Genomic DNA, 25,764 nt, shown 5'->3' on the forward strand with positions numbered 1-25,764 from the left:
TTCTGGTTAAAAGCAAATAAAATTTGTCTCTATTATTTGATTTCCTCCCATGAAGAAGTGCTCATTCACCTACCTCTGGTGAGTCTCAGCTTCACTGTAAATAATAAGTCACACAGAGGCTGAAATAGAAACCAATTTTCTTCTGATTTAGTTCCAAATAAGAGATATTTAGTTTGTCAAAATAACCTCATGATGTAGATTTGTAGGCTAATTTATACTTCTGCATCGCCCCTACGCAGCAGGGGCTGACGCAGACATGAGCACCACATACTTGTGCATTTATGTGTCCGTGTTGCGCAGCAACAGGTCTGTGTAGTCTCTGTGATAGCCGATCGCCTGCTTCCTGCCCCACTATGATCTCGGTTTACTTTTCCACAGCGATTCAGAGCGTGTTATGTTAATCTACAGCTGATACATGTTGCTGTTTATCATGCAGACATGATTACATGAAGAACAGAGAGGAGGAGATGAAATACATGGCCAATGTGCGGCCAATGAGCGGGGTTCCCGGAAGTGTTGTAAATGTGGGACATACAATGAGCGGACCAATCACAGGGCTTGCGGTCCAAATAGATTTGCCTCGTAGTCACATTTTGGAAGAGGTGCATGATGTCACCTATGTATGGCTGTATGGCTTTGAGTTGGTACGGGAGCTATGTGGACCTTCAGCGTAGGCTATGCCGTCGATTCGACACAGAAGTATGAATCAGGCTTAAGCCAAGCTTTGTCAGATCTGTCTTTAATAGGAGAAAAAAACAACTATAAAAATGTTGGAAGTATTTCTATACTTCACGAAATGTCAATTAAGTAGAGTAGTTCTTGTAATTTTTTTTAATGTGGTTTGAGTGATCTGGGTCAATTAAAAGATAACAAACAACCAGAGGACGCCAATTTGGTCTAATGGTTAAATCATGCGCCCCATGTAGAGAGGCAATACTCCTTGAAGCGGGCAGCCCGGGTTCAATTCAGACCAGCCCTTTGCCGCATGTCATTCCCCTCTCTCTCTCTCTCTCGCTTTGTAGTTTCCTACTCCATCCTCTGCCCTATCTCTAAAACAAAGGCAAAAAAGCTTCAAGATAAACTTTAGAAAAATAAGAACAAGTAAATGAAACAGAAAAGCATAAACAGAAATGAAAAGGGTTTTTTTTTGTACGTTGATTCAGTCATCGTGGCCTTACATACCTCATTTTTTAAACCCATTCATGTTCACAAAGAGATATGATCATGTGGGTGTGTTTGGGGGTCAAGACCTATTCACAGCTGACTCTGTGTGTGTGTGTATGTTTGTGTGTGTAGTAGTAGCCTTAGGATCAGAGTGAACACTGAAGTACAGTCACGTTACCGTCAGCGGGGGCGTGACGCAAAACGAGACACCAATTTAAGCTTTTTTTAAAAATCCAATATTCCTGTTTGGAAAGGAATCTCAACACACACACACAAGTACACACACACATGTTCACACATACGCACACACACACACACATATATCCAAAACGTTGTCGTCCCATTGGCTGCGGCTGATGAATGGATGAGTTGTTGACCAATCAGCAACATGTGACCAGTAAATATGTAGACCGGTCGACATCAGCTGGACTCACTCCCACTGACTGTCGCTCTGTCACACACACACACACTTATCCTGACACTCACACACACTCGGAGACACACACAGTCTGTGTAAGAGGCTCGTCACAGGCACACACACACACATCACTCTTCTTTTCATACTTCATTATCATCATCATCGGTCGTCAATCATCCATCCATCATGCACAGCAAAGAACAGATCAGGTAAAAGAACACCTTTGTTACCTCTCTCGTATCTTTATTTTATTACATATAAGGTTTATATTTTTGTGTCCTGTTGTGTTTTTTAAAGAAATATCAACTTTATTCTCTCAAAAACATTCTGATGGTTCTTAATATATCAGCAGTTTTCAACAATGTCCCCTCATGACTCAGCATTAATGCATTTTTACTGACACCAGTTCAGTCTTTTTCATAAAGGGTCAGTTTACATAATTAGAGCTTCAGTAGGGGATTTTTAGCTGGTCCCGAAAAGACTGAAATTGATACTGATGCTTCTTTATGACACACAAAAGCTGACAAGACTATCAACAACAAGACTGATTATTTCTATACTGTCATTTTTAATGCTTGAGGGTGAAGCAGCCCATCTTTACATTTTCAACATAGATATTCACAAGTAACAAATTTGACTGTAAAAAGAAAAGCAGGATGAGATTTATTTGTCAGATACAAATTACCTTGGCATGTACAGGACAAGATGAGCGAAGCTATAAGATGTCCATATTTGCCAGCAGGAGGCGCCAAAATTGACACAAGCCGTTCTTTACTCCAGCCTTAAATTGAAAGAGATAAGATATATGAGTAAAAGCTTAAAAATGCTTTTATGCTTTTATTTTCTGGGCCAAAATGTTTTCATGACACTTCATGAAACAGAATTTTTCAGTGTAGTTTTATTTGTATGAACTAGTTAACTGTGAAATTCTGAGCTAATCCTACTGTTGTCAAAGTCAAAGTATAAAAAAACAAACAATACAAGAAGCTGGAAGTTATTTTTGTAACTGTGGTCACAGTCCTGCTAACAGGCATTAAATAAGCGTCAGTTTTGGTTTTCCTTTCTGTCTGAAGTCGTCCCCTAAATGTGTTTGTTATTGTGCTCACTTTGTATCACTCCTAAATGATATAAATTTCTAGTAACCTTTAAAATAAATAAAAGCTGCAGAGGAAATACAAAGTTTAGGTCTCAAAGCTCTCTGATATAAATCTATTTTCAAGAGCAAAACTTAAGAATTTAAGAAAGAGTTGATTAATAATCTGCAGGTTGTCTCCAAAAGCCATGGAGTCCCCATTAGACTCCATATTAAAACATCAATTTTAAAATCAAAATGAAACATGTTAACAGCCAGGTACATCAACAGTTAAGTATCTTTACCTTATTTCTTTACTCACTAGTTTTCATAAGTCACCTGTTTTGATTTGATGGAGTCAGCATTTCCAATTTGGGTCATCTATGGGCTTAAAAAACCTCTTCAGAAACCAATGAGTGACCCAAAGCGACAGATAACAGATAACATCCTCTCTTCACCTCAGAGTTTTTATTTTTCCTAAAGAAACATATGGAACATAATCAATCAATCCAGTCCCATTTTACAGACAGGACTCAGTCTGATCTCATCTTAATCCACCATGAGCAGAGCACTTTGCAGCATTTAGCAAGTTACAGTGGCAAGGACAAACTTCCTTTAACAGGTAGAAACCTCCAGAAGGACCAGACTCATGTTAGACACACATCTGCCTCAACATAAATATCACAAATTATTATTCCTCTCTGCAGTCATGATGAATACCAGAAGACAGCTGATTGGTTGATGTCCCAGACGAAGCACCGCCCCCAGGTGGCGATCATTTGTGGGTCCGGACTGGGCATGCTCGCTGATACGCTCAAGTGTCAGGACACCTTCGATTATTCTGACATCCCGGGATTCCCACAGAGCACAGGTAGTCTGAATGTCCTAGTTTAAAATACACAATATTCATAATATGCTCAATTTATTGATTTTAAATGTTATATTATTATATATACTTTTTATTTTGTGGGTCTCTTTGTGAACTGTAATCTTGAATTTCTGTCTTCATATTGCAGTTCAGGGTCACGCAGGCCGGCTCGTTTTCGGGGAGCTGAAGGGGAAGACGTGTGTATGCATGCAGGGTCGCTTCCACATGTATGAAGGACACTCCCTCCTCAAGGTACACAATCACACACACATTTTCCCACCACTACCTGGAAGCCTGTCTGTCGAGACTTGAATGACATTTTTCGTATCACTCTTGCGTGTGTAGTAAAAGAGAAGCTGTCAGAGAGATCACACTGTCTCATTGCTTTGGTCCCTCAAAAATCAAAGCGGAAAACTGACGATTCGCCTTGACTTTGTGGTTATGTAAGACCAGAGCTCAAGGAAGTTAGTGAAACAGGTTAAGTGATGTTCATGGACAGGCTTTATGATTGATCGACTTTTTCAAGACTGATTCAAAAGACTATTTCTTACGGTGGCTGGGAAGTGAAATGCTAATTTACAAAGGATGAAACTCATTTACAAAGTTGGGGACAAATTTACATTTTGGAAAACATTTATAAATATTTTATAAAACAACATTACATTAAGAGAACAAATTTACAAAATCAGAAACACTTTTACAAACAGTGAGACGATTTTACAAGAGACGGAACATTTTTGCCAGTCACGAAACAATTTACAAACGGCAGATTCAACTGGAAAAGGAATTTACCAAATTCCAGAAGAGTGATCCGGAAGTGATCAAGTGAACGTTTGTTTTTGGCCGAGAGAAACAGACTGTCCTGCCAATTTTATGTCTTTCTGGTGTGTCCTTTCGAAATAAAAGCCAAACAAAATTTGAAAAAAATAGCGATCATTTGAGGTATTTTCAAATTCCAGTTTCCATAGTGGAAACTGGGGTTATGTTCATAATATCACTATGAATTTATCCAAAATCATTGTAATATGCTAAATTTCCAACGTTTTTTATTTTGAAATTCCAAATCAGATACTTTCGTGATTAGCAGGAACACATTTGGAGGTGTTCACTCATCAGTCTGAATCCAAATATTTTGATGGAAACAAGGTTGTTAATGTCCAATATATATTAATTCCCTGGCTTTTGCACATTTTTTCACATTATAGATGTCTTTTATTTTGAAAATATAAACTGCTCATTTGATCACTTCTGGATCACTTCCTGTATTTGGTACATTCCTTTTCTGTCAGAATCTGCTCTTTGTAAATTTGTTTAGGGAATTGTAAAAATGTTCCATCTCTTGCAAAATTGTCTCTCGGTACCAAATACAGGAAGTGAACGAGTTAACAGATTTTCAAAACAAAAGTTGTCTGTAATATGAAAGTAATTTCATGTAAGTTTGTTCTATTCTTGTTAAACATTTTGTTTCATAAAATGTAAATTTGTCTCCAACTTTGTAAAACTTTCATCTTTTGTAAATTTGCATCCGAGCCACTACCGAACTTTTTTGGAACTTCCTCCCACTTCAGGTTTAATGAAGTTAAAATAAATACTCTTAAACAATCAATAATATTAAATACAAATACATTCAACATGTAGGAAACACACACACACACTCTAACACGCCCCCCCTCCAGCTGTCTGAAACTGGAGCAGCTTAGTCACACAACCCAAACACGTATGACTGTTTGTAATCAGCAGCATGAGACGAAACCTGTAACACGACCTGTGGGAGCCACATGTATGTTCATGTGTGTGTGTGTGTGTGTGTGTGTGTGTGTGTGTGTGTGTGTGTGTGTGTGTGTGTGTGTGTGTGCATGCATATGTGTGTATATTCATGTGTGTGTCAGCTCAGCAGTGAACCCGGATCAGGTCATGCATTTGTCACATGCAGCCTTTTAGCTGACTGTTCAATGCTGCTATTGTCTCACTCTTTGTATCACACACACACTCACACACACACACACACACACACACACACACACACACACACACACACACACACACACACACAGTGACACAGACATTCTCTTTTTATGATGTCCTATGAATGCCTGATCATGCTCTTGTCGGCTCCTTCATCATTGTAAAAACTCCTTAACCGACCCACAGACCCACGATTATGAGTTCTGGGTTCTGAACGCAGGCTCACAGTGAGTTCCACCTGGAAGGCTGCACGTAGGGCACAAAGATCCCAGGACCACGTTATCTTACGGTCATGAGACTCAGCCTGAGAGTTTTAACTAAGAGGAGAAAAATGTTAGACATCCAGCGCCACATGAACACCATCTCCAAAGGAACAGGGCGTGTTTAAACGTAGCCTAAACCAGGATTGGCTAATTGCCTTTTTATCTGTTTGGACTCTAATCCAACTATAAATGTAGAATAAGATGGACAACGCATCTCTATGTACACTGTACAAAAATGAAGACAAAATACTCTCCTGGCATCTTGCACATTTGAGCTAGAGTCTGAGTTCAATAGTCAATAATTTACATGTGTTTTAATGTTTTAAAGTTTTTCCATGTCCCATTTTCACATGGAGGAGGCAGGCTTTAGGAAAAGTACCGCAGCCATCCAGTAGGGGGAGCTCTAGATGTTTAGGCTGTATAATTCAACATTATCTGTCTGCAGAGCCAGAGGCTGCAATCTAAGGACCGCAACTCTAGGACAAGCGGCAACCTCTGGTCTTAAAATATGAAGCCCATGTGAAAGTGCTAAAAACTGCAGTTCATTGAGCATCCACTAGAGGCTAACTGCAGAAACACCAGAAACCACATACACACCCATTCAAAGAAGATTATCTTTACAGCAGAAATAAACATGTTTACAGCCTGGTACAAAATAGAGTGTAGTCTGGATAGCTCATTTCTCTATCAGCACTGTACGGGATTAGAATTTTATTATAACTCATTATTTTCGAAGATATCAAACTAACAAGTTTTGCCCAACTAAGGACATGGCTGACTTGATTGACAGGCGGGCACCCTGTAGCTGTTAGGGAAAATGCTAAAGATCCGTCTCTTTACCTCACACTAGCTCGGACAAAGTTAGGTTGAGTTCAGCATTTCCAATATGGTACCCGCAAAAGATCGGCTTCAAAACAGCGCTTCAGAAACAGATGGGTGACTTCACCGATACTACGTCCATTTTTTATACAGTAGGGTTAACCTCTAAGTTCCTTACTGAAGCTTCAAGTAAATACAAGATTAGTAAACATAGACAGGTTAAATAAATGGTGTTAATTTGCCTGCGTGTGCACACATGATGCTACTCCTGCAATGTAGTCTCAACAGTGAAGAAGAAGCTTCCTGTGCTTGAAATAATAAAAGAGTATGACAAAAGTCTTCTCTGTCTCTTGATTAGACAACGTTTCCAGTTCGAGTCTTCAAGCTGATGGGGGTGGAGACTCTGATTGTGACAAATGCTGCCGGCTCATTGGCTGACGGCCTCAAGCCCGGTGACATCATGATCATCAAGGACCACATCAACTTCCCGGGATTGGTCGGTCTGAACCCTCTGAGTGGACCCAACGACGACAAGTATATCTATCTATCTATCTATCTATCTATCTATCTATCTATCTATCTATCTATCTATCTATCTATCTATCTATCTATCTATCTATCTATCTATCTATCTATCTATCTATCTATCTCTCTATCTATCTTATATTTATTTGCTTTCTGTGAACAGGTTCGGGCCTCGTTTCCCGGCCATGTCAGGTTGTTATGATAAAGGCCTGCGATGCCAAGCGATGGAGATTGCTAAAGATCTGGGCGTGTCTGGCCTCATGCAGGAGGGCGTGTACGCCATGGTGGGCGGGCCCAACTTTGAATCCATTGCTGAGGCCCGGCTTTTACATCGACTGGGAGTGGACGCTGTCGGTAAAGAACGCTCTCTGGTATCTTATTGTTCCCCAGAGGAGCAGGAAATCTTAATTCATTGTCATTTTTGGAGATTTATCAACAGCCACCAAAAGCTGTCACGCTACTCATGACACAAAACTTTTAGCTTTCAAATTTCTAAAATGGTTCAGGTGTTTAAAATTCACACCAAACAGAGTTCACCTGAACAGAGAAATGAGCTGCAGACGTTTTGTTCCCTGTTAACACTTTTAATTCAACTGTAAAATCTTTAAAATGGGCTTCAGTGGGGACTGACTCACTTTTGAGCCAGCCTCTAGTGGTCATTTAAGGTACTGCAGCTTCTGGCACCATTAACCTCAGGTGTTGTGTGTTTGCAGGTATGAGCACGGCTCCTGAAGTCGTTGTGGCGACCCACTGCGGTCTCAGAGTCTTCGGCCTCTCTCTGATCACCAACAAGGTACACTGATTGATTTCTCGCTCGCTTACTCACCTGATTGATTGCTTGATTTACTGAATAACCGATTGATTGATTGACAGGTGGTGAAGAGTTACGAGGACACAGACAGTGTGAACCACGAGGGCGTCCTGGAGGTCGGTCGGCTGCGCTCTCAGACTGTGCAGCAGCTGGTGACCGAGCTGATCAGCAAGATGGAGATCAACAACAACAACAACATACCTAATGCTGTTTAGACACACACAGACACACTCTGTAAATAACTGATTGTTGTATTTACAACATTTTTTAAAGCTTTTTAGAACATTAATCATCTTTTGTTGTTCTGTATTAAAACTTTATTTATATATTATATAAATTGTTTAATTAATAATTTCCATCAGGGTAAATCTGAGAGTATTTGTTGTGATATTTGTCGTCAGTCCTACAGATTAATATAATGTGACCACTGTATTTGATGGTGCTTTAATATTCAAAGATGAGATTATTCTCTTGTATATTGTTGCTATTTAATAATTATTGGATTTATTTTACAAAAAAATCCACCTCCATGTGTTTATCCTATTAAATATTCTGACTCTCCTCTTGCTTTCTGCTTGTTTTTCTCAACCAATCAGCAGCTGAGTGTTTCAGGCTGAGATACACTTCCTCTAAGGGTTAGGGGTTAAGGGTTAGGGGTAAGGTTAGGGGTTAGGGTTGAGGGTGAGTTTTAGGGTTGAGGGTTAGGGGTAGGGTTAGGGTAAGAGGTTAGGGTTGGGGGTTTGGTGTAAGGGTGAGGGTTAGGGGTGGGGTTAGGGTTGGGGTTTGGTGTAAGGGTGAGGGGTTATGGTTGGGGTTTGGTGTAAGGGTGAGGGGTAAGGTTAGGGGTAGGGTTGAGGGTTCAGGGTAGGGTTAGGTTTATGTTTAGGGGTAAGGGTTAGGCTTATGGTTAGGGTTGGGGGGTTGGTGTAAGGGTCAGGGGTTAGGGTTAGAAGATTAAGTACCCCAGAACTAAATTTAGACACTGGTTCCTGTGATTGAAAAGCACATTGATCCTGGGGAAAGTTCCTGCGGTGGAAAAGCACCTTTAGTGAAACATCTCCTTATGGATCACCATAACTCTAAACTTTGTAAAGTACTCAGCAAGAAAATTATCACAGTGCTAAAAGATTTGAAGGAGTCGTGAGTGATGAAATCAAAGTTGGTATAATGTCATTTTGAAATTTCAGGGTATCAAACACTAAACAAGGTGATGTGTTTGGATCTCTTCAATGTTTTCTGCCTCTGAGAGAAAAAAAAAAGTCTGTCTTTCAAACAATAATCAGCTGGGTGCATCCTTCTGACTCCTCTGATTGGTTTAACACTCAGAATGTTTATTTTCAACTTCCTCAGTTAGACCTTGAAGGAAATTTCTGAACGACAAAACTTCATCAAACTAAGGAATTAAATCAACAAAGGAGGTATGTATTTATGCTAATTATGACATGTACAGCCATTCATTTTAATGTCTATTAGTCGCATGTTTCACTGAGACGTGTGTCCCAATCCAGGAGCTGCAGCCAGATCCATCAGGCTAAACTAAATTGAGACATTAAGTCACCACAGTGACGCATTCAGTCTTCAAACGCAGCCTTCAAAGGTTGCAGCCCCTGAATTGGGACACGGCTTCAATCTTGTTCCAGACTTCAACAGTGAAGCGTTGCTGATGTCCTGCAAAGGTCATTACAGCAACAGTATGATCTGATATTCACTAACAAGACCTGTGGCCTGTTGCAGCAGCTCTGCAAAAGTTGTGCAAAACCTTTGTGTGCTGAAACAGGTGTGTTGTGTTGAGGAGCAGGTCCCGTCCTGTGTCGATAACTATGGGGAACTCCTCTCAGGTCTTCTTCGTATCCCTGGTGGTTCTGCTGCTGGTTCTGACGGTTTTAGTGATCCTCTATTTGATCCTCAAATACAGAAAAAACAGGTAAGGGCTCACACTGACCTGTCTCAGACTTCAGACCTGAGGACGTCCCCTTGGCCGTACTTAGCGCTGTGGGTCTGTGTTATGGTTCAGAGTTCGAAGATGTCTTCTTGGTTTCTTTCTGATTCCTCAGAAACCTCACAGTCCTAAAGGTCACAGCAACCCAACCCACTCGCGTCCTGACCATCTCGACCGAGCCAGTCCATGCCCAGCAGATCCTGGACCACCTGCTGGATCGAGTTTTTCTCAAGACGGAGCGCAGACCACAAGCTGGAGAATCGTGTGACTCCGGAGCAGAACCCAGTGAGGAACGTGGATCAGATTCTGAGTCATACCAAGCCACTCGACCAGTGTTAATGCTTAGCAGAGGTAGGAACACATTTTCCCCGTTCATGACAGATTCCTCCTGAAAACTGTAACTGTTCAAACTAATGAACACTAATGCAACAATAATTATTAAAACATGTCTTTTCCTAAAGACGGGGGTATCATGCTCATATTTTCAAGCCTCACACTCTCCCTCTGATCCCTCTGTAGCACCTTCACATAAATTTAGAGCTCAAAGTGGTCTTAACTGATCTCAGGCTGATTTCAGCCTCTGTCTAAAACGTATAATTTCGGATACTGTCTCTTTAAGAACCCACCGGCATTCTAGAACCAAGCATTCCGGAACCCATTATTCCAGAACCCACGTTCACTGTAGCCATGCGAAAGGGTTGTGTTTCAAGTAAAATCACCAACTAGTGATGTCGCAAGTTGAGCAAATGTCGTGCCGAAATCTTGTGTGACTTTCGGCACAAGCCATTCAGAGCAGCCTGGGATTACTCAATACAAAACACCTTCACCTCGCAAATTGGAACTTTGCCCACACTAAGTATTGACATCCAACGTTTTAACTTCATATTTATTTTTTAGATATAAAAAAGGAAAGCATATTACCACCAAGCTCTGATGTTAGGCTGTTGGAGCTGATTCTCTCTGACTTAAATTTGTCCAACCTCAACAAACTACCTCTTGGATCTCCTGGATCATCAAACCAGAGCGTCGTCGTTCTTCAACATTATGCGTGTCTGCAGAGATGGGGGCTGCAGTTTCAGGACCCTTGTGTTGTTGTGACAGTTAAGGTTAAGGTTACAGTTGTGCAAAAATCTAGTTTACTCTGTGGCGCTGTCACAAACAACTACGGTCTTAGAATTACAGTCCTAGAAATGTGGTCCTGAATCTGCAGCCTCCAGGTCAGACTCAGACACTCAGACAGCAGCAGCTCCATCTTCTGGCACTGAGGTGAACTGCATGTACGACTGAACTGAAGCTTTGACTTAACTTTGAAATTCTGTGTTGTTTGATTTTCATATTTTTATCTCCTGCTACAGTGACCACACTCCGGGACAAACTAAGCAGATGGACCACCGTCATGGTTCCCCCTAAAGGTGAGAAAAAAAATGTTTGGATCTTTTATACTGTATTGTATATACATTTTTTTTATAACAAAATAAGATGACTCATGTTACATTGCCGTTCTCCACTCCAGCATCTTCATTGTCTTTTTCTCCAACCCCTCCTCCACCAACCAATCAGGATCAACCTGAAGATCTCGACTCTCAGCAGTCCAGTGAATATGAGAGAGCCTCCTGCAGCTCAGACAGGAAGTGAAACGCTGGCTCTCAAATTTAAAGATAAATAAAATTATTCTGTTTTATTCTGGCGGTAAATAAAATGATTTTATTTAAGTATATAAAAGATTGTGCATGAAAGTATTTCCAAAATAAGCTGAAAGAGGTTTCAACAGAGTAAAAAAGTAACATATATTAATGTTTTTATAATATAAACACTGCATCAGTTCCATTGATTATTATTATTATTATTATTATTATTGATAAAGTTTGTCATAAAGTAAATTACTTATAATTGTTTTAATCCCTGTAGCAGGCAGTGTTGCATTACCACCACTGATAAGATAAGATAAGATAAAATAGTCCTTTACTCATCCCACAATGGGGAAATTCAAATGTCACAGCAGCAAAGTAGACAAAAAAAAATAAAGCAAACAAGAGCCTATAAAGTATCAATTATTAAAAAGTTATTAGCAATTTAAATTTAAATTTAAATTAAAGAGGTAAAAAATATGCATATCTTACACACACACATATATATATATATATATATATATATATATACATATATATATATATATTATTTCAGTTACATCAGTCAGCCAGCAGAGGGAGAAATGGAGCTACAGGACTGAAACAGGGATTATGATGATTGAGCAGGCACAGTATTTTACTGCGTTTTACAAGAGATGCTGATTTTGTGAGGACACTTTTAAACTGAAGGATCAGATAAACATTTGTGATCTGCTGAATTACAGTAAAAGCACTTACTCTGACTCAGACAGAGCGATGAGTGTTTCTCTTATGTCTTATGATCTAATCTTACACATCAGCTTGTATGTTGAGTGTGGAAACCCATTACTACCATTTTAGGATAATCCAGGCCCAAAAAAGTAATGACACCTCGAGTCAATACAGACTTTCTGTTGATGTTTCTGATCTGCTTCTCTGAGTCTGTGTGGATGTTAATTTTTCTGTAAACCATGTTGTCTTTGTGTCTTTATTTAAAAGACTGCGAGTTCAAACATGTTGCCCCAGCATTGTTTTCACTCAGCCTTTTATCAGCTATCTGGTCAGTAAGCTGAATTTTGTTTCTGTAGTAGCTAGCTAGGTAGTTAGGTATTTCATCAGGTAGGACAAGCTAGCAAGTTAATAAATTGGTATCTTTAATGTTAAGTCGTTCATCAGCTCGCTTGCTACTTAATCATGTCCTTTGACCAGCTTTGTGAAGTAGCGGTTCATTAACTTGCAATTAATTTGGTATTTTACTTTATCAAACTATTCTAGCATCAATCTGGCAGACAATTCATAGCTAGCTTGTTAGTAAACAGCCAGCAAGAAAACTTGTGTCAGCTAGATAACTGGTAAACTGGTTCGTCATATGCTAACTTGAAAAGAACTATCATTAATACTTCTCAGCTCTTCAACAGGAAGTCAGTCCTGAAGACAAATAGTAAAGCCAGTTAGTAAACAGCCATTGTCAGCTTTAATTGGTCAACTAGCTAACTGGTAATCTTCCAAGTAATAAGCTAGCAAGATAACCAGTAGCCATATTTGTTCCTCACTAGTTTAGCTCTTGGATCTGTGGGTCACTTACTAAGTAAACTAATATCTTTGTCAGTTTATCAGCTCAACAAGCATCAGTACTAGTGAGTTCTTTAACAGAAAGCCAGATGAACAGTCATTATCAGCTAGCTAGTACATTTGTTTTGTCAACTACATAGAAAGTAAACAAGTTATTAGCTAGCAAGTAAACCAGCGTCCTTACTTACAGCAGCCTGATGCTTTTCAGACACTTTCATAGTACATAGGTATCTCTGTATTTCTCAGTTTGTTAGTCCTTTATTTTAGCTGTAAATCCCAGACCAGTTAGCCAATTATAGCTATTGTTAGCTGGCTAGTAAATATTTCCTGTGTCATCTAGCTAGCTGGTAAAGAAGTAATTTATAGGATAGGAAATGAGTATCCTCTTATTTACTTTCGTCACCAGTCTACTACCTTGTGATCTGTTAGTCATTAAGCAATGTGGGTATTTTAACAGCTTAACCATCAATTGAAGGTTTAGCTAGCTTGTCAGTTAAAGGGATATTTCAGTTTTTTAAAGTGGGGTTGTATGAGTTTTATGTCACTAGTAATTACAGTATACACACCTGCAGACATGAGTAGCTGATTAGTGAGCTGCAGGCGGAAGAGCTTGTCTGCATTGTCTCCCCAAATAGTGCCAAAGTTTACTATATAAACTGAGATTAGTGCTCGGGTTTGGTTCTAGCTAGCTTGTAAACAGGTGAATCATATTCTAGCTAGTAAACTGGTGTCTTAATTTGTTCTTAGCTTGGTACCTCTTGATAATGTGATACTCTTCAGTTACGTAGTAAAGTAAAGTTTTGTCAGTTGATGCTAATTAGCTTAACTTGTGTGTCAGTTAATTTCTTCTTTACTCTGTTAATTGATTGAACTTCATTAATTAGCTACGTAATAACACACTGGCTACTACATTTTATATTATTAGCATCCTTTAGATTTTAAAGTGATCAGATAATGTTCCTTTATCAGCCGATCACTTTGACAACTTCAAATATTTTTCAAGCATCTAGCATTTAGCATCATTAGCTTTCCGTTAAACTGATGCTCTATAAGTTGTATCTGGTGCATTTTGTTTTATTTATTTGTAGGGATGGAGACCAAACTCATCCTCAGACTTAGTTAAGTTAAAAACACACAAGGTTATGTTTTCTATGTAAATGAGCTTGTCCTGCCTGAAGTGTTTTAGGAAGCCAAACTGTCTTTTGTGTCAAACAGGAAATGACCAAAATGTTCCCTAAACCATCTCAGCCTCCACACTGATACACACACACACACACACACGCACACACACACACACACACACACACACACACACACACACACACACACACACACACAATCCCCCCTCAGTTATCTGTTTCTCCTCTGCTGTCGCTCTGACACACAGACACACTCACCACACTCACCACACTCACAGACACACAGACACACAGACACACACACACACACACACACACACACACACACACACACACACAGAGGGAGGTAGATAACTCTGTGATTCCACTGCTGAATTTTTAACGCTGTTGTGGAACTTTTTTTTCCAGGCGGGTTAGTGTGGCACCGGGGTACTGTTACACGGACAGAGGCAGACACAGAGACAGGGTTCAGCTCAGCTCTGTTGTTTGCAGAGGCCGGACAGAAACACCAGCAGACTGTTTATGGAATGCTCGGTAAGTTACTCTATCTTTCAGTGTGCATGTTATTTTATATCTGTGAGTTTTTAATCTGCATGTTTGAAAATGCAGTTGCAAAGTTTGTGTTCATGCATCATCATGTCTCACTGAGAGAAATCAAACCTATTTTAGTCCCCAGATATCTCAAACACAAAAACATCAATTTGAAGGTAGATAAATTATTGAAAATGTAAATGTATGCACATTTGTTTTAGGGTGGTTAAAATAAAATTGCATGAGAAAGACTTGTGGGATATAGATGCAAGAAAACATCAGTTTGAAACTGAGAAGAACTTTGAAACTCATGGAACGTAAACATAGTTGCATAAGAAATAAGTTTGCACGACATGGATCAACATGGTAATCATAAAAGTGATGTTTACTGTGCACATTTAATGTAAAAATTAAAAAATAAATCATCTTTTTTGGAGACTAACTTGATCAAAACACTGATCATCAAAGCTAAATCTGCAATATGACATTTCATACAAGAGATCCGTGACCTCTGACCTTTGTTGGTGATAAATAAAAAAACATTTGAAATATTATAAACAATCATTTTTCTGCTAAGCTGTTACTCTTGACCCCAAATAAGTGACAGTAACTTCCTCACCGCCTGCCCCTCGTTGGTCTGTCTTGTCCTCACCATCATTACCCGTCGCTCTTGGCACCTTTAAATACTTTAATTATTCATAGCAGGAGTTTTTTGTGTGTGTCTGTGCTCTCTTATGCATGCCTGGAGTCTCCATGAGTCCATTCAGCCTGGGACTTTTGTGGTTCTGTAACATAATCAATGTAATCAGACCTTTTTTAGTGAGTTAATTATATAAAATGTCATCTCAGCTGATTGTGGTGTTATTAAGAAGTATATGAACGATAAAAAAGGAGAGGAAAGTGTTTAAATCTTAGTTACTGTGAGTGTAGAGCAGGACACAGAGTGGGCTCAGTGTTGTAAAGATGTAAAGGGACGTAATCTTTCACAGGAAATGTGCCTCTAATGTAAATAATGGAAAAAAAAGGATTCCTCCGGCTCGTTTATCATCGCTCGGGTCGCACGTTTCAGACTTTTTCCATGACAGATCGTAAGAAGGAGTGATTTCAACCTGCTCTGAAGGCTTTAGATTTTATTTTTCTAAACTTTTCTTTCCAAATATTTGGTAAGATTTCAAGTTGTTGTGCTGTGTGTGAAGTGAACTGTTTTCTGTCTCTGTTAGCAAAGTAGAAAACCAATAGTTAACTGAATGAACCAGCTACACTGAGATGGACTTTCTACAGTTAAAGAAGGAAAAATATTACTCTTTTCTGTTGCTGCATAAGTTTTTACAGCTCATCACCTGACTTAAATCATACCCAGATGTAACAAGATTAAGTGAGAGGGTTCTTGACTGTTTTGACATTTTAAAGCAGAACATGGACAAAATCCATGAACAAGAAAGTCTCACCTCCTCTTACACTTTTACATATTTAATCAGCAATAATTAGAGGGACAGTGTGTAGTTTTTAGTGGCTGTTGACTCGGTAGAGATGGAATATAATATTCCTAAGTATGTTTACATTAGTGTAGAATCACCTAAATATGTTTCATCCAACTACTGGGTCTTCAAACTGTCAAATATTAATGGTAAAGCTTCACTGTCACCTTTGTTGTTGTGAATCAGGCTGTGAATGTGTGCAGAGATCACATCACACAAGGCAGGTCGGGGTACAAGGTAGTAGGGACTCAGGATACTTTTCCAAACACACCTTGGTCTTCCACTACAGGAAAAGGTGGCTCATCAGGTGCTGTAAAGTCAGCGAGTTTGTCATAAACTGCCTCAGCTTTGGGTTGTCCCTGGTAAAGTTTCAGTTCTCAAATGCCTGATGAATCTAGCTGCAGCTATTCCTGTTTTGTGTTACTTTTAATCACGTATTTGTTGCACTGATGACTTCTCCTCGAAAGATTTGTTGTGTTAAAACTTGAGGACATTTTTACTCCTCTCTGAACACTTGCAGCACATGTTATCTTCCTCTCAAACAGTGGTAAACATCTAATTGTATTTATATAGTTTATTTGATGGGGACAATGCAAATTACTTAATTCAACTTCTGCCTGTATGGAGATTAAAGCTATTACTGGTTCCCAACTCCTGTTCCTCGTTAGGCTGTTAGTAAGATAGAGGAAGATAGAAAGATTTCAAGATTACATAGAATAACATAAATACAATAACAAGTGTGGAAAAAATAACAGAAGACCAGAGGGTAAATATTTACATCAAGGTTACATCAGATTAAAACAAACTGTTAAAGATCATTACAGAAGAGTTAAAAATGCTCATATCTCGGATGTTGCTTTGGCCAAGCTTTAACGCCTTTGTTAAAAGTCTTTATACCTTGTGTAAGTTTTATTTCTGTTGGTAGTGACTTCCACATGTAAGAGCCTTTTATACAAAAAGCAGACTGCCCCAGGGAGGTCTTATGATGTGCGATTTTACAATAGCCACTAGTCGTGCCCGATGCCACTTTACGTGGTGAAGGATTTGCAGAAAAACATCTGGTGCTAAGTTTTGCAAACATTTAAAAACCAGTTCTAGGCGTGAGTATTTTTTTTTATGATTCATAGTTTTTTATTGTTATTTTCACAGTTAACAAGCATAAACAAGCAGTGGCACCCTGAATGGCAAGGACCACCTAGAACTAAAATAAACACAATACAATTACACACACACATATAAAAATAATAATCATAGCAACAACCATTACATACACACAAAAATATATAAATAAATAATAACAGATGCACAGACAGCTTAAAATTTGACAGCGTTTCAGGCGTGAGTATTTAATAAAACTATCAAAGCTGAGCTGACTATCCTGCTTCAATATATAGCAGTGATGCCATCTCCTGGGTTTTTATCCACTATCTTTAAGGCTTGGTTATAAATCCACACCAGTGACGCCTTCTTCACTCTCTTATCAGCTTGTTTGGGCTACACTCGCTCTTCTCTCACCACCTGCTTTTTTGGATTGTGAAAGCTTGTTAATATGTAAAGAACACAACTTTATCTGTTGTTTTTAACACAAAAAATTGTATTAATAGGATTACAGATAATATGATATTCCCATTATTAGTCGATATTTTACCGGACTGATATATAAGGTGCATCCTTGAAGTAAATCCAGGTCCTTGCTTTGGTCCACTCTGTTCCAGGCTTCTTATCCTCACAGAGACAACAGGCGAAGAACAGAAACCAAAAGATGTGAAACCTTTGTTTCAGTTTGACATGAAACACACACGAGAGCAGAGCCTGAGCGAAGCATTACGGAGGACGAAAAGGAGCACATACATAGCAGATACAGACCACATTAGAATGTAAACAATGGTGATATACATTTTCTATACTGGGTTCCAGACTTCTGTGATATTTTCCTTGGAGCTTTTTTTAACTCGAATTCCTGAAGGATCAGAGAGAGGAGTCTGTGAGAATGAAATCAGTGTGCTTAAAGAAACATCACCACCTTACATTTTTTTTTAAACGTTGGATTCCCGTTGAAGGGTCCCTCTCTTAGGTTAACTTTAAATGTTTATTTAAATTTGAACCCAATTTCCAAACAAATACACCCATCCTGTCAGTCCTCCCTCAGAAACCCAACCCCCACAAATTCATAGATCAACATTTCTAACTAATCCTGATCAATATGAGGGGAATTCAGGGTGTCTGTAGCTCCTGGGTATGTTACAGGAGGAAGCGATTGTTATTGCTGTCAAAGTGTGGCTCCATTCGCCATCAATGAGGACATGGCAGAGGGGGTGAAGCTGGCAGAGGCAAAGGTTGGAGTGCACGGTGTCGGGTTTGGGCCTTGATACAAAGAGGTGACCCAAGAAGAAGGATTTAGTGCAACACAAAGAGGAACTAAAGGGTTACACTTGTAGCTCATGTAAAGAAACAAGGGGCAAAGACTTTGAACACAAAGGTGATCAGGAGGAAGTGGAAACACTGAGAGTAGGGCAGACAATCACAAAGGCAGGAACTATAAGGCAAAGCTTCGGGTCATCTGTAATGTTTATAACCCTGTCTTAAACTTCAGGAGTCACAGGTTGTGAAAGAGTTTGGTTGCAACAAATATTTTAGATTCAGAAAACATAAAAACCTCAACATTTGTTCCTAACCCAGATCCTCTCGCCTCCCTCCCTCAGGCTCATCTCGTCCAGATGCCGTAGCAACATGACCCTCAACACCCAGAGAGAGAAGCAGCCCCTGCGGCGGCGAGGCAGCACACCAATTGCTCCAAGTCACTTCTACCGGCAACCGTCCTGGACCCGAGACCCTCAGCTTCCTGGCAGCGCCAAGCAGGACCCCGATCAGCTCCACTCTCAGCGCAGTCACCCCCGTCTGGGACAGTCTGCATCCTACCACCCTGGAGACAAGTCCCTGCACTACCTCGCCGAGTGGAGTTCAGACTCGGAGGACGACTCACTGAGCGACTCGGATTGTGTTTACAGGGTGGTGTTGTTGGGGGACCACGGGGTTGGGAAGACGAGCCTGGCGGGGATCTTCGCCGGGGTCACAGAGAAAGATGAACAACCTGGAGGTGGGACGTTACATTTGGTGTTCTCATTAGTTTTTTAGAAGTTCAGCTGTCAATCTTTTATCATCCATCTTTTACAGCTAGGTTTTATAATCTGTCAAAGCTCAAGGAATGGAAAAGATAATCAATGTTGAATTTATAAAAGAACAGATGTAAAGAACAAAGAAGATGTTCAAAATATATGCTTTGGCAGAAAATCAAAGTTACACTTCTACATGACCTCTATTAACAGATTCCACATACAAATGTAGGTATGCAAGAAGAATAGTCTGTATGGAGAGCAGAAGCAGGCGGAACCAACCCCCCCCCCCCAGCTGTAATATAATGCCAATGTATTTATCTCTGTAAACAGATATCTGCAGGGTGCGGATTTGGCCTGATGGCTAAATTGTGCGCCCATGAAGCAGTTGGCTCAATTCCAGCCTGCGGCCCCTTTCCCACATGTCACTCCCCCACTCTCTCCCTGTTTCCAGCACTATCCACTGTCCCCCCCCCCCCCCCCCCCCCCCCCCACACTCTAATGAAGGTGCAAAAAGCCCCAAAAATATAACTTTAAAAAAAAAAAAAAAACAGATATCTGCAGGCAAATGTTACAACAACCAGACACAGCCTACAAAGAACTTTATCTCCATTTACTAGATCAACATACAAATTACAAACCATGTTGTGCACACAGACATCTGTCATCTGTGCTTGTTTACATCCAGGTAGTAGAACATTTCTAGCATTACTAGAGCTAGACAGCTTAGACACAACATTTGAGCATCATTTCGGTCTACATGAAGAAAAATCTTGATAATTAATCCAACTGTCTAATAACATTGATGTAGAAAAGCGATGGTGTCAACGTTTAATCATTTTTGACTTAGCGATCACATCCCTGGAGTCGATAAACTCGTAAACTTTTGCTAAGAAGATAATTTCTTCCCTGAAAAGTCAAACTGGAACTCTAAAAGTCTAAATCCTTCATCATTTCATTGTTATTCTGACAGTTTTCCACGATAATATCAGTGTATCAGTCACGGCCAGTGGCTCTGACCTCCTCTGCGAAGGCTTTTTCTATTTTTGAACTCTTTCTTAAAGTCAACAACTCAAAGGCCACTCACTGAAACGCTCCCGTCAGGTTGTTTTATCCTTTAGTTGTCGTTTTCTTCCTCCAGCAGATCAGTGCTCGGTTTCTGTCCCTGACTTTGCTTTGACCTTACAACCTTCACTGCCCTGACATGATTGATCAGCTCCTGGGTCACGTGTTGATTGGCCTGCGGCCATGATTGACAGCCTGTATTGATCCCTGATAGTCTGACATGGTGTGAGGGGGTAGAGCTTTCTGCTGTTTGCTCACGGGGTTAACGGAGCTCCATGTTTGGTTTGTATTGGATGCTGTAGCTCTACATGTTCTCCATCCTGCTGCTGTTGGTGTACAGTATGTGCTAAGTTCTTCTTACACTTATTAACTCTGTCGTTTGTTGTTGTCTTCTCATGATAAGATACGAAGGATAGGGATGTGTGCTAATCAGCAGGTGTTACCATTCAAACATGTTACACTGGAAGTTGAACATTATACACCAGGGATGGATTACCAGTGGTGACAGACTACATACTTTGTCCACAGGGGACGCAAAACTCCACATAGATGTTTTAAAGCTCCTGTGAGAATTTTCTAACTGGTTATGAAACAGACTGAAATTTATACTGTTGTCTCTATGACCAAAAAAGCAAGGTAAACCATTTCGGCATGATTCGATGTGTCTTAATACAACTGTTACTTTGATCTGATGTCTGAAATCACTGTTAAGGGGAAGTGACTGACTACAAACTTTTTTTTACATTATCTACTGAAAAGATTCTAAATAAGTGACACATAGGACTGTTTAAAAATGGCAGGATGAGCTTTTTTGTTGAAAAGACAACTCACACATGTACAGGACAAAATCAGCAAAGAAAATTAAGGTACTGCTTTGTCCACAGGGGGCACTAAACTTGACAAAAGCATAGGCTGTATAAAAAATGTAACATCAACCATCTGTTTCTGAAGGGCTGTTTTGAAGCCAATCGTCGGCTGGTGCCATATTGGAATGCTAACGTCTATCAAGCTATTGTTAAATAAAGAGGTGGGCCTTTAGACTTTACGCTAACAGCTACAGGGTGCCTGCCCATCAATCAGTTCAGCCAAACTCGTAATCTTAATATCTTCTGAACCGCTGAGTTATAAAAAAATTCACCCCCCTTACAGTGTGTGCTGATAGAGAAATGAGCTACTCAGACTAAACAGTTTTTTGAACCAGGCTGTAAACAGTCTTTAACACTTCTGCATAGGCTTCATATTTTTAGACCAGAGGTTGCCGCTTGGGCACAAACTGAAAAAAGCTCCAAACAGTGGCTTTGAATTAAATATTGTATGTTTGAGGTTAATGATATTTGGTAAAGTATTTTATGGGGAAACATCATGAACTATGACACTTAAGTGAAGCTTTAACTCAAGTGCAAAATATGATGCTGCTGTCTAAAGAATGAACAGCATTCTAAAAATGTTTTGTTCCACCTATGTTAAAGTATTATCACATTTTCTTCCTGTAACCTAACCTGAATCCAGCCCTGTGGATCCAATGTATCCCAATCCTACTCAAACTGGAGGTTGCAGAACCTTTTTCAAGATTGGATCCAGTCTGATATCTTTAATCCCATCAGATGACGTTTGAATAACTGGGTCCAGCATGTGGACTTTATTGTGAGCCTGACAAAGCAGACTGAGTATCTCTGCAGTGTTGCAGTTCTCGGTGTGGATTCTTACCCTTTGCTTATTGTTTTATTTGTGTCACAGTGGAAACATACGAGCGGAAACTGACGGTGGATGGAGAGGAAACCACACTCATTGTAATGGACAACTGGGAGAACGACAAACTGGTACTGTGTGTTAATGTAACGCAGATGTGCAGCTTTACATGGCAGTTTTGAAGCCGGGTATTATTGGTTCTGGAAGTTGCTGTGGGGAGAGTTTGGCTGCTATGGGTTTGCACAAAATTATGCACTCATTGTGAAAAACCCCAAAGAAAGATGGCAGATTAGAGTATATTTAGGCAGTGCTGCTCGTTCAAACGCCACCACAGCTCCAACGAGAGCATGAAGACGTTTATTGTAGGAATTTGAATTTGCTTTATAACATTTATCCTTTAAAACTTCATCTGAAGTCCGTGTCTCTGCCTGTCAGGAGGGCGAGGACAGCCCCATTCAGGACGACTGTCTGAAGGTTGGGAGCGCTTATGTCATCGTTTACTCGGTCACCGACAGATCCAGCTTCGACTCGGCTTCTGAGCTCAGGATCACTCTGCGACGAGCACGCCAGGCTGAAAACCTTCCCATCATCCTCGTGGGGAACAAGAGTGACCTGGTCCGCTCCAGAGAAGTCGCTATTGAAGGTAGCGATGAAACATTCAAGTAGAGACGTACAAAGAATCTCAGATGATTGATGCTTAATAAAACATTTCCCTCTCATTGTTTCTTTTTTTTCCCAGAGGGCCGAGCGTGTGCCGTGGTGTTTGACTGTAAGTTCATTGAGACCTCAGCATCTCTGCAGCACAATGTCTCAGAGCTCTTCGAAGGCGTGGTCCGACAGATCCGCCTCCGTCGGGACGGCAGCGAGGCCATCCAGCGCCGACGCTCCATCTACAAACGCAAAGAGAGCCTCACTCAGAAGGCTCGGCGCTTCCTGGACAGACTTGTAGCGCGAAACAACCAGCGCATGGCGGCAAAGGCGCGATCGAAGAGCTGCCACGACTTGGCCGTCCTCTGAGGATGCGTTTTGGAGCGTCGGATTGGATTTCTTTTGACTTGTTGAAGTTCTCTCTGGTTGTGATATCCTGAACGATGCTGTCTGGATTTCTTCTCTCGCTCAGTAAGTGGACGGATGAGGTTCAGAACAATTTTAATATGACGCTGCAAAGTACGGTGTGGGACGGTTACGCTTTCTCTACAAACTTCTGTGACTTTCTCTCCAAACACAGACCGACTGCAGAGACTCATCAATGTACGATTAAAGGAGTGTGTGGTATGAATGTGTGTGTGCATGAGTGTGTGAACATCTGACTGCTTTGGACGTTATGTGTTTTCACTTGAGGTTTTTACTGTTTGAAAGTTCAACATTGTGCAAAATAAAGTCTTTAAGGAACAATCCTCTCAAAATCATGTTTTACTTTCGACCAATTGTAGACAAGCTTGACAGTTTAACACCAACGTACCTAAGTTTGGGTTTTATCAAGCTCTCTCTCCTCCTCTCTCATATGCTGTTTCAATGATTCTGAACTAAAACTCCAAATTTGAGGGAATCATCTACAACCCCAACTCAGAAGTAAGGATTGGAAGAAGTTCACCACTCAAGGCGATCCCAGACCAGGTGGGATATATAATCCCTCCAACGAGTTCTGGGTCTACTCCAGGGCCTTCTCCCAGTATGACGTGCCGGAACACCTCTAAAGGGAGGCATCCGTATCAAATGTTTGAACCACTTCAGCTGACTCCTTTCGATGTGGAGGAGCAGGGGCTCTACTCTTAGAGCATGACCCTACGTATCTCTAAGTCTGAGCCCAGAAATCCTTCAGAGGAAGCTAATTTCAGCCGCTTGTATCCGCGGTCTCATTCTTTCGGTCAAGACCCACAGCTCACAACCATAGGTGAGGGTTGCAACGTAGACCGACTGATAAATTGAAAGCTTAGCCTTCCAGCTCAGCTCTCTCTTCACCACAACAGTCCAGCATTACTGCTGATCCAGCACCAATCCACCCGTCAATCTCACGCTCCAATATGTAGACGTGATTCAGAAATGTTTGCGACTTCTCTCAGCCCAAGCTCATTCAAAATGGACTGAGGTGAAAACTGTCCTGTGGTCTGGTCTTCTTTTTGGAAATCATGGACATAACTAAAGATGGGAGAGGGAGCATCCGGCTTTTAACATATGCTGCCATCCAGGTGACCTGTCCAGGATGTACCCCATCTCTTGCCCAATAACAGCTGATGTAATCTACAGACGCCAAATGGGATAAGCAATGTAGGATCCTCTGGGTTGCTGTAATAGACAGCCTGCTGCTACAACTACTACTATCCGTCTCACGACTATCACCTCTCTCTCTCTTCATCTCCCTCTATCCCTCTCTCCAACACGGTCTCAGCAAATGTGTGTCTAACATGAGTCTGGTCCTGCTGGAGGTTTCTGCCTGTTAAAGGATGTTTGTCCTTGCCACTGTAACTTGCTAAATGCTGCAAAGTGCTCTGCTCATGGTGGATTAAGATGAGATCAGACTGAGTCCTGTCTGTAAGATGGGACTGAATCTTATCCTGTCTTGATGTTGGGTCTTTGTTAATAATAGAACATAGAGTACGGTCTAGACCAGCTCGATTTGGCGCTATAGAAATAAAGATCGATTGATTGATAGATAATGGATGGAGTCGTCAGCTTGTGATAAGAAGACAGATTTTTACCAAGTTACTAACAACTCCTGTCTTTATTTTAAGCGTGGGAGAATAGGAAGCTTAACAGGCTTAGAAACAATAACTGAGAGGAACAAAGGTAAATTGTCTCCTTTTTAAAGCATTAAACCACTAATATCTTTGTTACATATCTCTTTTATTGTGAACTTCCTTCTCAAATCTCCTCATGTGTTTTGTTTGTTTTTCTCTGTCATGATGTCTTTCCAACAGGAGCTGCCAGGACCAGTTTCAGTGAACACAAACACACTCTCAGATCCCAACTTCAAACCCTCTGCCTGCCTTGTGGATGTTTATGTTGCCATTGTGACCACAGCGGTCCGTTACACACAGCTGAAGAAAAAGCTGTTTAATGAGGGGTCGTCATAACAACAACTTTGCATGCTGACACTTGAGAGAAAACAGGCCGAGTGTTTGGCTGATAAATATGACAGTGTTATGGAACTTTTCTGCTCTGAGTTTAGCCATGCCATCAGCTTCAGTGAAGAAGTCTTCTCGGTACTGAAGGAGCGATTGTAGCTACCATGATGTCACCCATTGATTTTTGAACTGCCTCGGGGTGTTTTGGAGTCAGGAGTGACCATAATTGGAAGAGAAAGTGGATCTGGAGAGGAGTGAGGGGTTGGCAGACGCTGAGTTCAAAGTCATACCATTTATGCATAAGGCTGGCTAATGTGCTACTTGATGACAGTCTGTCCATCAGTGTGGAGGTCTGCAGTGGTTTTTGTTGATGGAAAAGGTTCATGTATGAGACCAAGAAGGCGTTGACCACATGTGCAACGTGGTCACTTTGCTGCTCACTCGCAAAATTACTTGAGGGAGCAAATAAATTAAAGTAAAGACCCGAGGAACAACCACACACAAGCTGCTACGAATAAATCTGTGAAGAAGAAACAGCTAAGAAACTAATTATAAACCACACATTCTTACATATTTTAAAGAGCTCATATTACCCTCTAGAACACTACATTCGCAACATGCAGGCCTGCTCGTCGTACCTAAAGTCTCTAAAAGTAGTATG

The 25,764-nt window shown here is 40.6% G+C and overlaps 2 protein-coding genes across 7 annotated transcripts; both read left to right on the plus strand.

The window, feature by feature from the left end:
• Positions 1-1,607: 1,607 nt before the first annotated feature.
• On the plus strand, positions 1,608-8,466 carry pnp4a (purine nucleoside phosphorylase 4a). The gene is made up of 7 exons (XM_034705955.1): positions 1,608-1,791; positions 3,362-3,525; positions 3,671-3,774; positions 6,928-7,103; positions 7,258-7,448; positions 7,808-7,887; positions 7,968-8,466. The coding sequence occupies exons 1-7, from the start codon at positions 1,769-1,771 to the stop codon at positions 8,118-8,120; spliced, it is 891 nt and encodes a 296-aa protein (XP_034561846.1). The 5' UTR covers positions 1,608-1,768; the 3' UTR covers positions 8,121-8,466.
• A 3,644-nt stretch (positions 8,467-12,110) lies between these two features.
• rem1 (RAS (RAD and GEM)-like GTP-binding 1) lies at positions 12,111-23,433 on the plus strand. Of its 6 annotated transcripts, XM_034701219.1 has the most exons (7): positions 12,169-12,332; positions 12,451-12,511; positions 14,571-14,696; positions 18,874-19,268; positions 22,087-22,169; positions 22,474-22,681; positions 22,778-23,433. In XM_034701219.1, exons 1-7 carry the CDS (start codon positions 12,278-12,280, stop codon positions 23,053-23,055), a joined length of 1,206 nt encoding a protein of 401 aa, XP_034557110.1. In that variant the 5' UTR covers positions 12,169-12,277; the 3' UTR covers positions 23,056-23,433. The 6 variants fall into 6 exon arrangements, with proteins under 6 accessions (XP_034557191.1, XP_034557110.1, XP_034557411.1 ...); XM_034701300.1 differs by lacking the exons at positions 12,169-12,332; positions 12,451-12,511 and adding an exon at positions 12,111-12,139; XM_034701520.1 differs by lacking the exon at positions 12,451-12,511 and having other exon boundaries at positions 12,232-12,332.
• The last annotated feature ends 2,331 nt before the right edge of the window (positions 23,434-25,764 follow it).

Source organism: Notolabrus celidotus, chromosome 1 (assembly GCF_009762535.1).
Source record: "Notolabrus celidotus isolate fNotCel1 chromosome 1, fNotCel1.pri, whole genome shotgun sequence".
Lineage (NCBI taxonomy): Eukaryota > Metazoa > Chordata > Actinopteri > Labriformes > Labridae > Notolabrus > Notolabrus celidotus.